Raw genomic sequence first — 14172 nt, 5'->3', positions numbered from 1 at the left:
GTTTGTAGATAGTTTATTAATCAAGTTAACCTTCTTGAACAATAAGGGAGAAAAGAAAAGAGAGAAAAATCACATGAAAATAATACCCCTATTCTTATTTCCTAGGAATTTTAGGTGTTACAATATAGCACACCTAAATTCTTATCATTGAGCGGCAAAACAAAACCACGTCCTCCGTCTTTCTTAGAGATATATGGTATAGATATATAGAACCCACCGTCGGCGGCGGATGATCTGGCTAGGGTTTTTATTCGGTGGCAAAGGCAAAGGCCGGGCTCTAGTTCTCCCTCACGACTCACGTACATACCCTCGTCGTCAGTATGAGTCGCGTGTGGATTGAACTCATGGCGCCGCCTATAAAAAAAAACCTCGCCCTCCACCACAAGTCACACACCGACCGCCCGTGCTCTTAGCTTGTGTGTCTGTTGCAGCCTGCAGGCGACGTGATTGACGAGGCGCGCGCGCGCTATGACGACGACGAGCAGCAGCCGGTCGTCCCAGGCGGCGCTGGCTGAGACGAGGCCGCCGCAGAAGCAGCAGCAGCAGTCATCGGAGTACACTGGCGTGAGGCTGCGGCAGTGGGGCCGGTGGGCGGCGGAGGTCCGCGTGCCGGGCACCCGCCAGAAGCTGTGGATCGGCACGTTCGAGACCGACAGGCAGGCGGCGCTCGCCTACGACGCCGCCGTCTTCTGCTTCTACGGCGTGCACCTGCCCAGGCGGCGAAGGTTCAACTGCCCCGCCGCGCCGCGCCCCGACATCCCTGCGTGGGTGCGCGTCCAGCTCAACGTCGCCAGCGTCAAGGCCATCGCGGAGAGGCACGCCCGCGTCGTCGACGCCCGCCTCCCACCTCTGGTGGCGGCGGCGGGCGCTGGTGGTCCTTCTGCCGGCGGAGGTGCGTCTGCACCACCACCTGGTGACGACAGAACGGACGGCATGGACGACGGCGAGGCCCTCGTGGCAGGAGCTTCTGCTGCTGATGAAAGCCTGTGCAGCGTGCCCCCGCTCCGTCGACGACGCCGAACAAGTGCCCGCCGGCCGGAGCCCGGAGAGAGCTAGTAACCTAGTACGTAGTACTGTCGCTGACGTATGTACAGGCCACGGACAGATGGCAAGCTCTGTGAGCTGCCAAGTGGCCCAGTAATAAGATAGAGCCAGTGTCTGCGTCTATGTACATGTGTGTCAGTGTGTGTGTGGGGTCTCCATAAGATAGATTTTAGAGCGCCTGTTTGTACATGCAATGAATCCAAATCGTTGAAAGTTTTTTATATCGTGTAGCATGCAACAGTAGTCAGGATTCAGGAACCAGAGAACTTTGAACAGAAAAAATATTGGATCGAAAAAAAAAAGAATATGTCCATCAAACACGCTGCAAGCCTTGGTCTGTTTGGCCCATTTAGCCATAATAGTAGCCACCCTTTCAGTTTTTGGAGGCCCAAGCTGTAAGTCTGGCTGGCCCATCTGAAAGTTTGAGCTTGTTGGATGCACCAGAATACCAGATCAAAAACAGCTTGGGTTCAATTATGCAAGACTGCAACAAAAGAATCCATGTATATTAGGCAGTTGGGAAGGGGATGAAAATAATCGGAAATAATATCGTCTAAATAAAAACGATTAATTGTTGGTCGGTCGAAATTTTACCCGGTTTCATAATTAACCTTACTTATTGGCGACTATAATACGATGTTAATAGATATTTGAAATTCAAATTTTAAATACAATAATATTTGGAAACGATATTGTCTTTACGGAAGCGATACAGTTATGTTATGAGTCACGGGATTTTCGGCTAAGGTTTTGAACCCAGGGATGGATCAGGAGTCAGAATGCAAACTTAAGCTGCAACACTACACATGTTTCAATTCCCAGTATGGAGTGAACACTGAACAGCACTGGACGTCTAGACATTCTATAGCCGTCGTCAGATTTCACTGCACGTACAACTGCACAACAGGAATAACAGAAAAGCTATTGTCTAGAATTTCGCATTTAGACCGTAGAATTATTATTTGCCAGTTAAGAACTAGAGTACATATAAAATAAGGTAGATTATACACTTTACGACAGCTTTTGCCAGTTAATAACTAGATTGCAAATAGAACATAGATTTTAAGATTCTACACTTTGCAACAGCTCCGTTGTAGTCTAGCTGGTCAGGATATTCGGCTCTCACCCGAAAGACCCGGGTTCGAGTCCCGGCAACGGAATAGTTTTTGTAGCTATTCCTTAAATTTTGCTGCTGTAACTTCAATCATTTTTATTCCTGTTCCTCTGTACCTTTTCACTTGCTGATGAAGAAACAACAGAGCTTTTATCTACAGGATGCGGTATTGACGAAGTAAAAACAGTAGAATTTTTGTTTACTGATGGAGTATTGGACACAGGACAAAAGCACAGACTGACGATGGCCAGTTGGTGCACCCCAAAAAAAACAAGCGTCTTGATTTACGAGTCCTTGTATATCTGGATTCGCTAAATCCTTGGATACTTGTAGTGGCGTAGATACATGAGCGACCAATCTCTCCTCCTTCCCTTGACCTCCAATCTCATCAAGACGATTCATGCTGCTGCTGAGCCTGAGCCCAGGAATGGTAGTCCCTCAGCAACTGCTCTCCCAGCACGGGAACGAGCCTGTCCAGCAGGCCTTGCATCAACCTGCAAACAGAAATCGGTGGAAATGTCAGATCCAAGTGCCATTACCAACAGTAATCGGTGGAAATGTTGGCTGTTAGCCGATAAGATGCTCTGTCCCAGATCGAGCTACTAGTTCTCTTTCATAGCTCGCTTATGCAAACGTGACAGAGGCAGGCAGGCAGGCATACATACAGGTTACCTGGCTTCTCCACTGCTGACAACGGAAGCATGCTGAATGGCTTGGTGTAGACCTGTAATAAAATCGTAATCGACGCACTATTAACTTCATGTGCATTCTCTTAAAACTTTGGGGGAGGGGGAAGAAAATGCAAAGCATGCCTTGCATACCTCCAGAGTGACCTCCAGTTTGACATGGATGTCTAGGCAGGGCTCCTCGGCGTCGTCGCTCCACGTTATATGGTTACTCATGAATGCTGCAAAAAGGAAAAAAACTCAGTAGACGACTCGGATGAAGATGAAGGTATTAGGTAGAATAGAAGAACACAGATTGATGCACTGGTGGTAGGAGAACGTACCTGAGAAGAGTTCATTCTGCTGCTCAAGCACCTCTGATCCCTCGAACTGGAAATTAGCAAGAGCTCAGGTGAGTGAAGGAGGGTTCGGACCCCAAGACGAAGCGCGCGGGGAACAGAGCTGACGAGCGAGGAGGCAGCCAAGCCACGTGCGTACGTACGTACCCTGCACGACAGCATCTCGATGGTGCAGTCGGTGCTGGTCGGGGCGACGCGGAGGTCCAGCACCGGGGCGACCTCGAAGCCGAGGAGCCCGACGCGGCGCAGCGCGCAGGTGAAGGTGCCGGGCCCCGCGGGCGCGAAGCTCTCGAGCGCGCCGGTGTTGAGGATGGACTCGACGGCGTCCGGGTGGCGCAGGAACTCGCCGACGCCGGCGCCGGAGACGCCGTCCGGCAGCGGCACGCGCTGCCGCCGCCTCGCCGACAGCCGGGCCCGCCGTCCCGTCGGTGCCTGGCCCTGGCCCTGGCCCGCGCCCGCCTCTGCGTCGCCGTCGGCGGCGTCGCGGCTTGCCACTGCGACCCTCCATGCGCTACGGCGGCTCTTCTTGGCCTGATTGCGGCTGGAGCTGCATGTGGGGATGGGGATCGGCTGCCGCTGGGCGACGGTGATGGCGGCAGGCTTGGCTGCGGCGAGCCTCATTCCATCGGCTTCAGCTGCGCACGGCACGGGCGAGGAAACCAACCAACCAACCACTGGCTGCAGGAGCTTATCCTCGTGTTCGACTAGCGTCTTGTCTGCTCCACGCCGCCGGCACGCAGCACAAAGATGTGTGGTCGTCCGACTGAACCAGTGTTGTTTTTCCATTCCCCGCTACTCCTCGTCCTCGGTCATCATAAATTAATTAGCTATGTGCCCGTGCGTTGCGACGGAACACAAATTGACAATCCTCCAACGGCTTAGAGCTCTAGCGATGGACGGCGTGAGTACAATGGTGATAGGAACCCTCACGGAAAACAATACCATGTTGCTATGGAATCAATATGATAAAATACATTGATATGCAAAAACAATAATTATTATTCTATATTTTTGTTAGCATCACTAAAAAGATATCCAACCAATTTATCCTAAAAAAGATGATAAAAACTTTTATCTAAATCCATTTCCAGATTTAGTATATCTGTGGGTCATCTACGAGACATGCCCTTCTCCTACTACATGTGATGAGTGGCTGTTGCATAGAGCCCCAAAGAAAGTTGTGGAGAACTCCGTCTCTCATAGAGCATTTAGCGAACCTGCTCTTAACCAAGTTGAGCCCCTCATTCCGCAGGGAGACTAAAGAAAAGGCATACATATTATAGATTTCTAAAATCCCTTCATCATTTGAACCCTCCAATTCCAATCATACAAAAATATCACCTACAGTGAAAAACTTTGTTGCTACATCAATTTGTATCAGTTGTCAAATAAATAGCCTGACTTAGATGGATAGATCACTATGTCATTTTCTTTGTGAGAAGTTATAGTGAGTAAACAATGTCATACCGATAAAACAGGTTCTCTCAGTGATCTCTGTAATCTGCTAGACTGAAAGTTTGTTTGCCAAACTTGCTTGATGCCGCAAAGGCATCAACACCCCTCCATGCATCTAAAATGGGATCAGCTGCTCTAACAAGCTTCGGAGGAGCGAGGTAGGGCCGATACTATCGTATCCTGGACTCTAGCCGAGGGATCATTGCTAGGAACAGGGTGCCGAGGGATCATGCCAGGAACAGGGTGCTCCCATCCGAGACAAAGATTGACCGGCAGAGCGCTCCTTACTCTGGGTTCTCCCTATATAGTTGAATGAAACAAATTACAAGAGTAGCATAGAATAGAATATCTGGCAAATATTTTAAAAAATTGAGAACGCTTATCTAATCAGGAGGTAGATGATTCATACATAATTCTAGAGATGCAATACATAGTGCACAACCACATTTTATTTTCATGTTCAATGTAGCAACACAACTCGGTCCTTTGCTCTTAAGAAACACAGGGCCTGACTTTATGCAAGATTATACACATTATTCTGGAACACAACAAGTAAAATCTATTACAGTCAAAAGTAATATTGACACTATCAAAAGCAATACCTAGAGCAAAATGTCATGGAAGGTTCCTCGCTAACTTTCGCAAGTTAGTCAGCTCTATGTTGGTAAGGGTCGAATGCATTCCTTAATGCTATGAATTGTTTAGGTGTGATCTCCCATTGCCAACCAAACAAAAATGAATTGTTTAGGTGTCTTTTCCACTACCACGCGTCAGCACCGGTGATAAGGAAGATATCAGTGAAACACGCAGAAGCTCTCAAATAACCACGAATTTCAATAGAAAAGATTACAAAAATGGTCTGAAAGTTGAAAGTTGCCAGTAGCCACAAGTGCATGCCCCAGAATCCAGTTGACCAAAGGTAACTTAACTGTAAATGAATTTATCATACAAGTCACCGATCTTGTGAGGCTAGAGATCCAATCCTGGACCAATAAATATAGTCACCAGATTGTCCTAACTATACATACAACTGTAAAGTAAAAGAAATGGTAAATACATGTGGAATCGAAAAACGCATAGTTGTGCAACAGTTAAGATAACTGACAAAATAATAGCACATGGGTCAGGTCAAGATATAATAAGATACAGATTTATATCAAGGATTCAATATTGTTGTAAGTGATATGAAAAAGGTAACAAGTGCGTGCAAAAAGACAGTAAAAAAGCTATATTGTACGAGTCAGTACTCAGTATATATTGAAAGAATAGTTAGATGCCGGGTGTTGCACGCCTAGCTTCTTTGCTAAGGGAAGATGCCTCTTGTATCTTCATGAGTTCAGCATCCTATCGCCTCTGTGGAGCATGATCTGTGTGCCAAAATGGATATTCTTGATTAAATTGTGTGCTAGCTTCATAACAGCGCAACAACATTATAAACATTATAGGAAGTAGCTAGAAGAAGATATAAAAAGCGACTTTTCAATACCGACATTCTTTTTCTAGCTAATTCATCTTCAAAGTGTAATGCTTGAGCTTTTGCTTGTGCTTCTTGTTGCAAACTATTTCTGTAATCTTCAGCTTTTTTCTGCAATTGATTTACCAGTCAACCACAGTCTGAAAAGAAAGACAAGCTTTCAAACATAGTTCGAAGTACAAAAATAAATGTTGTTATCGGTTGCTACAAGCTAAGCAACACCCCTATTTCTTGAGAAACTGTAGCGGTAGTGTCAGTGGCTATACAACTGGGCAAGGTCCATCTCGTATGCCTTCTTGATGACATCCCTCTTAAGCTCGACGTCCATGGCTCCAGTGTCAGCTTGATTTTAGCTGGGATCTCAAACTTCTCTAGTCGTGCTTGCTTACCAGCCTGAAGAACAAGCAGTGTCAGTAAGATCAAGTAATTATCATACAACCAGTGACAACATGTGGTACCTATTATGGCGGCAACATTTGATTTCTAAACTGTACTGCTATGAGCTATCATATACCTTCTATGAAAAATTGGAATGGAGAACAAAATGGTATTGTTGTATCTACCAGAAAACGCAACCATTACTGATGCATTAAGTTGAAGGAACAAACCATCACCAAACCAGAAAAAAAGTTGAGCAACCTGACATAGATCAAAAGGCATACCCTAGAGCACTTGCAATAATAACACACACCCTGTAAATGTAAATGATAGGTCCAAATATAGAGCACTAACACACACATGAAACTGGCTACCAAGATCTACGACATTATATGAACTTAGTAACTAACAATGTCATCTTCAAGTAATGTTTTGGACCATAACTACAAGGCATGACAGAAAGCAAAACACAACAACGTCCTTGTGCCATATAAAATTTTGGACCATAACTACAAGATCACACAATCACTGATTAAGTAACATGCTTGTACCAAAAATAGGAATTAAAAAAATGCCTCCAAACGTAGGATATTGACATTCACCTTATTAAGGGCATACAGTCTAAATTAACATCTGAAAAAATAAAAGAATGTCACAGCAAAAGTACCTCTACTTGGATGGCCTTGCTCCTCCAGCATATAGAGCCTGCATGATCTTGTCTCCTCCAGCTCTCAAATCAAATACGCGTACTCAAATGGCCTACGCACAGTAAAGAAATATATGAATCAGAATTCACAATCATTTGCCATTTAACCAAAACAAAAAAGGTAATAGCAGTTTTCTTAAAATAGATAGACATGTGTTTGGGTTTGAAATATGCACAGTTTGCACAATCCCAAAAGTTAAATGTTTTACTGTACGGATCCTCTACAAGTATCCAACCGGTAGCAAATTTAAAAAACAAATAAAAAGTTTTAAGTCAGAATAATCAGGCGAAGACAAAAGCAGTCCCAAAGGCCTTCAGCCTACCCGGCAGCAAACTACGAATCATCTTCTACACATCTTGCGCCCTAACATTACTTATATTAGCCAAAACTTTTTCTTTCGCGACGATTGATGCTAAAAGAGAAAGCATGAATGTGATGCTAAAAGGAGCCACATTTCTTTTTTCAAGGGATGTCTCATTTCATTTGCAGTTGTGGTCTAATTTCTAATACGCCTAGAGTGGGATGGTGCTGCCTGACCAGGGCAACCAAGCAGACTTACATGTCATTAGTGTAATTATTACATCTTTATTTCTTGCGCGGAATCTAAGGAAATGATGGAGTAATGTGCTGCTGGTCATGTGATGATGCATCCATCTGAGGCAGTTACTAAAGGTCCAAGATAGGCTAACCTATTTGAGCCTGGAGTGAAGCATGCACTGTTTGTTGGCATTGGAATACAGAACCTGCAATAGGTAACAAGATTTTGCTTCTACGGAATATATATGAGCCCCTTAGTGTACTTGGTACCGGTACTTCTTTTAGCACTTCAGAAATGTCAAAAGAATTTATTCTAGTCCTTTGATACATTAAAGTTGTTTCCATCAAAACTAAAATGTTTGTATTGGTTCAGTCTGAAGGTTGAATGGCTGACTATCAATAGCTCAAAAATAAAAATAGATGATGTATTTGTTGTCTGTATCCCTTTTTCAAGGCAGGTCTCGGATGAGAAGGGTGTGAAATCATCATTTCAACATGATGTCTCACAGACACACTAAAATTTGATGGCATTATATACGAAGGACAAAAGTAGCTGTTGATCATTATTTTCACTTTGAAGAATGGAAATAAGTGTATTTCTATTGTACATAGTTTTACTAAAATGTTTTTTGGTTTTACTTAGAAAAAATCATGTGGGTTTAATACTGTGTAATACCCAATACTAAATTTTTAAATCCATTGCACTCCTCTTCCTTTGTTAGGTTGCCGAATATGATGAAAAAATGGCTAGCAAGATGAGTTCCAGTGGAAGGGCTTGCCTGATGGCTAGAGACTAAACATAATTGAACACAAACACTATGAACTATACCTTACACTTCAGGACAAACTGTGTTGTTTGTACAAATGTACAATGGAGGTAGACAGACTAACAAAGACATGCAACAAATCTACAGAATTTGTTGGCTCTATATTTGTACCAGTACGACAATTATCAAACAGGAAAATGAATCTGAGATTGGCAAAATAAGGATCTGTTCAGTTTCCTGTTTCCTCATTAACATTACTAATCACATTTGTCAAAACATAATTGGTCATTGCAACTATGCACAAATTCAGAGGAACATTGAAATCATGGCTTCTATATTTTTCCAGAAGCAGAAGGAAAAAAGAGGAGGGGATGAACCGAGAGTTGTTCATCGCCAGCGATGGGCCTGAACAAAGACCTGGCACACGGACGACATCGTTGGCGTCGGCACCGTGGTGGAGCAAGCCGATGAGGAAGTGGATGCAGGCTTCGACTTGCATTCACCTTGCGCAATGGAGGAACGCTTGACGTCAGCAAGTGACAATATATCCAGGCAAACTTGATCCTATGAAGATATACCCTATAACTTGGTACATTTTTCTTCTTGAAGAAGACACTGGATCATTTACTTCGCTATGCATCCTTTCTCAAAAGGAAAGAACCTTCATGACGATATTCAAGGTCTATGCTTAATTGTTTACCTCATTGATGAAACACCATTCACTGATAGATGTGTGCCTCCATAGAGACTGTGTTGCTTCAAAAGAAAGTCATACCATTTGAATCATAAAGAATAACAACCTATAAAGAACCACATGAGTTAAAAAGACGACAATGTCCTAATATATACAAGACAAAAATTATAAAATGAATGATGATCACGTTGGAGTTATCTTCATACCACCACCAAAGTACTTGACAGACATTGGATCATTTAGTTCGTTATGCATCCTTTCTCAAAAAGAAAGAACCTTCAAGATGATATCCAAGGTCTATGCTTAGTTGTTTACCTCATTGAACACCATTCACTTATAGATGTGTGCTTCTATAAGTAAAAGAAATAAAATTGATAAAAATGGTATGAACAAATGAACATGGCGTAGAATCTTGTTAATTGCACATGGGAACTATTATGTCAACAGGGAAAACAAGCAATCTAGCTTTAGTGAAGAGAAGTTCAGAATCATCAAATTGATCGTTAGTACTATATATGTTATCTCGAGCACCCTCAGTTTGTTATATAACTTCAAACTATCCTTAACTGCACATGTGAACTGCTCTATCAACAGGAAAAACAAGCAATCTAGCTTTAGTAAACTAAGTAAAGAGAAATCCAGTATCATCAAAATGATCGTTAGTAATATACATAATATCTCGAGCATCCTTAGTTTGTTATATAACTGATGAGGGGAGCACTGATCCGTTTAAGGATTGTCCATGAAACCATTATATTTTGTTTATACTGCTCATACCATGAAGGTGAAAATCTAGCAAAGCTGGAATTAACATAGTTAACAAATAGCACATCACAATTAATTCAATAAAGCTGTGCCAAAAAGGCATCATTAGTTCAATGGCATAACTAACCATGACTAAACCCAATGTGGTATGCCCTTGGGAATGTCACCACAAACGCTCCAGGATACTGTACTAACCTGAAACAGTACATATCAGCAAAGAATTCATATGAATCTGATGTCTAAATAATATCATGAACATTTGACCCAATGGAAACGCTGGCCATTTCTGAGCTTGTACCTACAGCAGGGCACACCATGGGCTACAAGAACATCTGGAGACATCAATGTTGTATTCTCCCCAAGCACTGCCAGCGATGCTGCATGGATTAACAATACAAATTTATGGAACCTGCTAGACCACAACCGAAACATGCAGATGGCGAGCATGTGAAAGGACAAATACCAAGGCAGTCAGGGTTTCCTCCATATCCATGTACATGAATAACTTCCTCTAGCTCTGAGGCTCGATCCCCAGGGACTGCATACCATGTCTTGGGTGCACCGGTGTGAAGGAAGTTAACTGGTTTAGTGTAGTGAATGAAAAGCTGGCATATTTAAACTTTCAATCAGTACATGACAAAAGTAAATCAGCGCATACAATTACTAAGCACACAATTTTCATTTTCTCTGTTTTCTTCAAACATATATAACAGCATACCTATAGTCTCTAGGAGGCTGGGACTGTGTAATGCACGTTTCCATATAAGATTCTATAGAACAAATAGAATAGCAATATTGATGTCATGCACCTTTTTTCTCGAGCATTAATCTAGGCAGTAGTCCAAAATTTCCTGTTGGCTTCCTTAAGAATAGCAAACAAAAATAGCAGGTAAAATGGTAATTCTTTGCAAACATGGTATAAAAGAAGGCAGGGATGGGAGCAAACCTTAGTGCCAACAGGAAAGCAGATATCCATAGATCCTCAGGAACATAGCAACAAATCGTTAGTCAAAATGCACTTAAAGTAAATAGCTACCTAGATTAATGCATCTAACAGATCATTGTCTTATAATTCCTTGTGAGCTAAATGCATAATATTTAACTGTTGGATTCCTCGATGGACAAAAATAGCATGTCCATTCTGCGAGTTTGAACATTGTGTTCTGCTTATAAAACCAGTTGAAGGAGTTCTACAGGGACAACAAACTCAACTGGACTTGTCCTGAGAGTAGTAATTCAAAAGACAATTCTATTAAATTAAAGCCATGCATTTTTGAACAAAAATAAAATAGCACAAGGCCTAACAGAATTCAGGAATTATCAAGCAGGAAGGGAAGAGAAAGAGCGAGCAAACCTAGGTACAAAACGATAAATAATTCTACTGTACTGCTGCTCAGCACCCACTCTGCGGCTGTGATGCTTACCTGAGACAGGAAATACACACAAGCAATTTCTGCACTATGGTGGACCTATGGCAAATAAAAGAAACCAACAAAGTTGCCAAGTGAAAATCGATAGCAAATGCTCACTGCTACCGAATCGTTGGAGGCAGAATAGACCAAATCCATCCTAAACACAACAGGCCAAACTCAATAAAAATCCATGGGAATTTGAAACCTACCAATATAATTTGCACACTACAGGATCCGTACAAGTGCATGATCATGTTACACACTACAAGATATTCTGGTGTTGAATTATAGTTATCTTGTTTGTTCAGTATGGTTGAAGATTATGAGAATGCAGCAGTCATGTATGGGAATTTGAAACCAGCCAATGGTTGTGTGACTGATAATTTGCATATTGTTTCTTTTATAATTCTTGCTCAGAATGAAGACATGGTGGGTTGGCGCCCATTTCTTTACCAGTGTGTTACTTTACATCGATACCGAGTTCTTTTTTAAGCAAACCAAGCAGCAGAGTTGCCAAATACCCAATTATATTAATAAAAAAGAAGATCCAAACTGAACAATCAATGGTACCACATAAAACAACAATAAAAACACTACGTCTAAGATATAGTAGTTTTACGTGAGGGCGTTCTTGTGTTGATCACCTTGGAGCTGAATGACCTGCAACGGACAAACAGATCAGTATACCCACCAACCAGCAGGTATAATTTTGTGAGCTTGAAACACATTGTTCTCGCATCTTACCTGACCTAGCTCTGGGTCCTGAACTACAGTACCATTGCAGCAGAATTTCTTCTTCATATTCAGACCCTGGACTGTAGTCAGAGTCTTTCTATCGTTGCGCTCTTAGATGCGCACATGCATGTAATCCTTCGTTCCAGGAGCAACACCAGAGCCTCAACAAACAGATCTATCGGATACGTGTGACCCCCCAGTGTCACCTAGGGTTCCTCTTAAAAAAGCCAAACCAAGAACCATCATTTTATGTGAACCAAAGTAAGCATGAGCAACAAAACAATTTAAGTGAGAAAGAAATCACCAAGTATATACTTAAAAGTGTCATGATCAAAACAATTTAGACTTTTGAAGGATAAGAATGTGCAACCCTAATTGAAAACCCTAAGTAAGCCCCATGATCAAAATTCAAGAAAATATGAAAAGAGGATGAAAAGTTTAAAATTTTGAGTTGAGCCAATTATATAAGTTAAAGTATATTTGTTAAGCAACAAGAAAGATTGAGAAGGCTTAGCCAAAATAACTCAATTAAATCCCCAAATCAGCCCTTGATCAATGAACCCTTAGAGAAATTCAGGTTTCTGAATTTCTGAATTTCAGACCTCTTCTCAAAGATCATCTGTGTTCTCTGCTTTTCAAAACTCAAAGCCAGAAGATCCAAATATCAAAGTCGTGCCAAATTACCTTGAACACATTCTGGGAAAGTTTGAACTCAAACCAAATTCATTTGACACGGTTTTGGCGCAGCTCAACCTCGGGACCAGGCATTCTGACACTGGCACCTTGGTGACGCTACAACTCCCTGTCCCTAGCATAAAACCGCACGTCGTCCATACACAAAAGACAAAGCTTGGTCTGGTGAACAAATCCCTTGCAGTGATCTTGCCCAAATTCGCGAAGATTTGCTCCCAATCGGCGCTTGAACAGGGGCAGAGGCAACGGGAACACGTGTTCGACCGCGGCTGACACCCCTGGTTCACGCCCGTTCGCGCACCGCGCCTTCCCAGTGCACGCCCGCGCGCACTCGCCGGTCCACGACCGCCCGTGCACCGCGCCGCGCCTATAAAGCCTTCCCAGGCGCGCCCCACTTCGCCCCGCACTCACCCTCTCCGGCCAGCCACTTTCCCTTAGCTCCGGCGAGCTTATTTCCGCCCGCCATTGCCGCCAGAGCTTCGGCCACCGTGGCCAGCCCACCCCAGCCATCCTCAAGCCAAGCCAGTGCTTCGGCTAGCTCCGCCAGTAGCCCGTGAAGCTTGCCAAGCCCTCGGACCCGACCGGACTTCACCGGAGGCCCGAGATCGACTTCACCGGACTTCGGTCTTCCGCCGCCGCGCGTGGACCGAGCTATCCAGTGAGTCTCCGACCAATTCCTTGCGCTCATAGCTTCTCTGGCATCCCGTGGACCTCCCTGACCTATTTGATTGAACTATCTCGCCGTGACCAGGCCGGTCTCCTCGCCGCCGACGAGCATCCCCGCCTGCGCGCGTGGACCGACCGACTCCGGCCATCTCCGACGGCGTTCCGCACACCGTTGTGATCCCCGCGACCTCCCCTTCATCCTCGACCGCTTCACCGGAACAGTCTCGCCGCCGGTAAGCCCCTCCGCCCTTTTCTTCGCCGCGGCTACTGTTTAAGGTAGAAGAAGGACCTCGGGTTAGGTTCTGTAGAACCCGAGGGGTTTTCTGTAATGTCAGCGACTCATGTGAATAGTAACCTAAGGACCGATTCGCGAAGGAAACTTAGAAAACCGCCAGGGACCCCAGTGCAAAGTGGATTTCCTTTTAATCAATTCTGTTATTCTTTTTAAAATGACCAGAGAACTTAGAAAATCCATAACTTGATGAAATCTTAATAAAAGGTTGTCAAACCAATTTTGCTAGCTCTGGAATATTGTAATTAGTCATTTAAAAATAGTAAACCCTATGCTTTCTATTCTAAAATTTAGAGTTTAAAATTAAAAAGAGAAACCCCCTAAACCTTGTTTAATTAAGGAAAATTAGTTTTTCTTTTGTACTAAGCTTAAGAAAATTTGTAGATGTTTATACCTTATTTAGACATTGTTTAAA

General features: G+C 43.4%; 1 protein-coding gene, 1 long non-coding RNA gene and 1 other non-coding gene across 4 annotated transcripts; 1 reads left to right on the top strand and 2 right to left on the bottom strand.

The window, feature by feature from the left end:
• The first annotated feature begins 2131 nt into the window (after positions 1 to 2131).
• Positions 2132 to 2204, top strand: TRNAE-CUC (transfer RNA glutamic acid (anticodon CUC)). Its single transcript has one exon. It is a non-coding gene; the product is annotated as a tRNA-Glu (tRNA).
• A 123-nt stretch (positions 2205 to 2327) lies between these two features.
• On the bottom strand, positions 2328 to 3983 carry LOC103642199 (uncharacterized). 2 transcript variants are annotated; one of them, XM_008665511.2, is made up of 5 exons: positions 3330 to 3983; positions 3168 to 3213; positions 2980 to 3065; positions 2824 to 2882; positions 2328 to 2652 (listed from the first exon to the last, which is right to left on the bottom strand). In XM_008665511.2, exons 1-5 carry the CDS (start codon positions 3966 to 3968, stop codon positions 2547 to 2549), a joined length of 936 nt encoding a protein of 311 aa, XP_008663733.1. In that variant the 5' UTR covers positions 3969 to 3983; the 3' UTR covers positions 2328 to 2546. The 2 variants fall into 2 exon arrangements, with proteins under 2 accessions (XP_008663733.1, XP_008663740.1); XM_008665518.2 differs by having other exon boundaries at positions 2831 to 2882.
• Positions 3984 to 7567: 3584 nt separating this feature from the next.
• On the bottom strand, positions 7568 to 12282 carry LOC103642185 (uncharacterized). Its single transcript, XR_004855419.1, has 5 exons — positions 12116 to 12282; positions 10678 to 12031; positions 10423 to 10564; positions 9201 to 10336; positions 7568 to 9003 (listed from the first exon to the last, which is right to left on the bottom strand). It is a non-coding gene; the product is annotated as an uncharacterized lncRNA (long non-coding RNA).
• Positions 12283 to 14172: the final 1890 nt, after the last annotated feature.

This window comes from Zea mays, chromosome 1 (genome assembly GCF_902167145.1).
Source record: "Zea mays cultivar B73 chromosome 1, Zm-B73-REFERENCE-NAM-5.0, whole genome shotgun sequence".
Lineage (NCBI taxonomy): Eukaryota > Viridiplantae > Streptophyta > Magnoliopsida > Poales > Poaceae > Zea > Zea mays.
The sequence above is the reverse complement of the archived record's forward strand: the minus strand, read 5'-3'. Positions and strand labels throughout refer to the sequence as shown.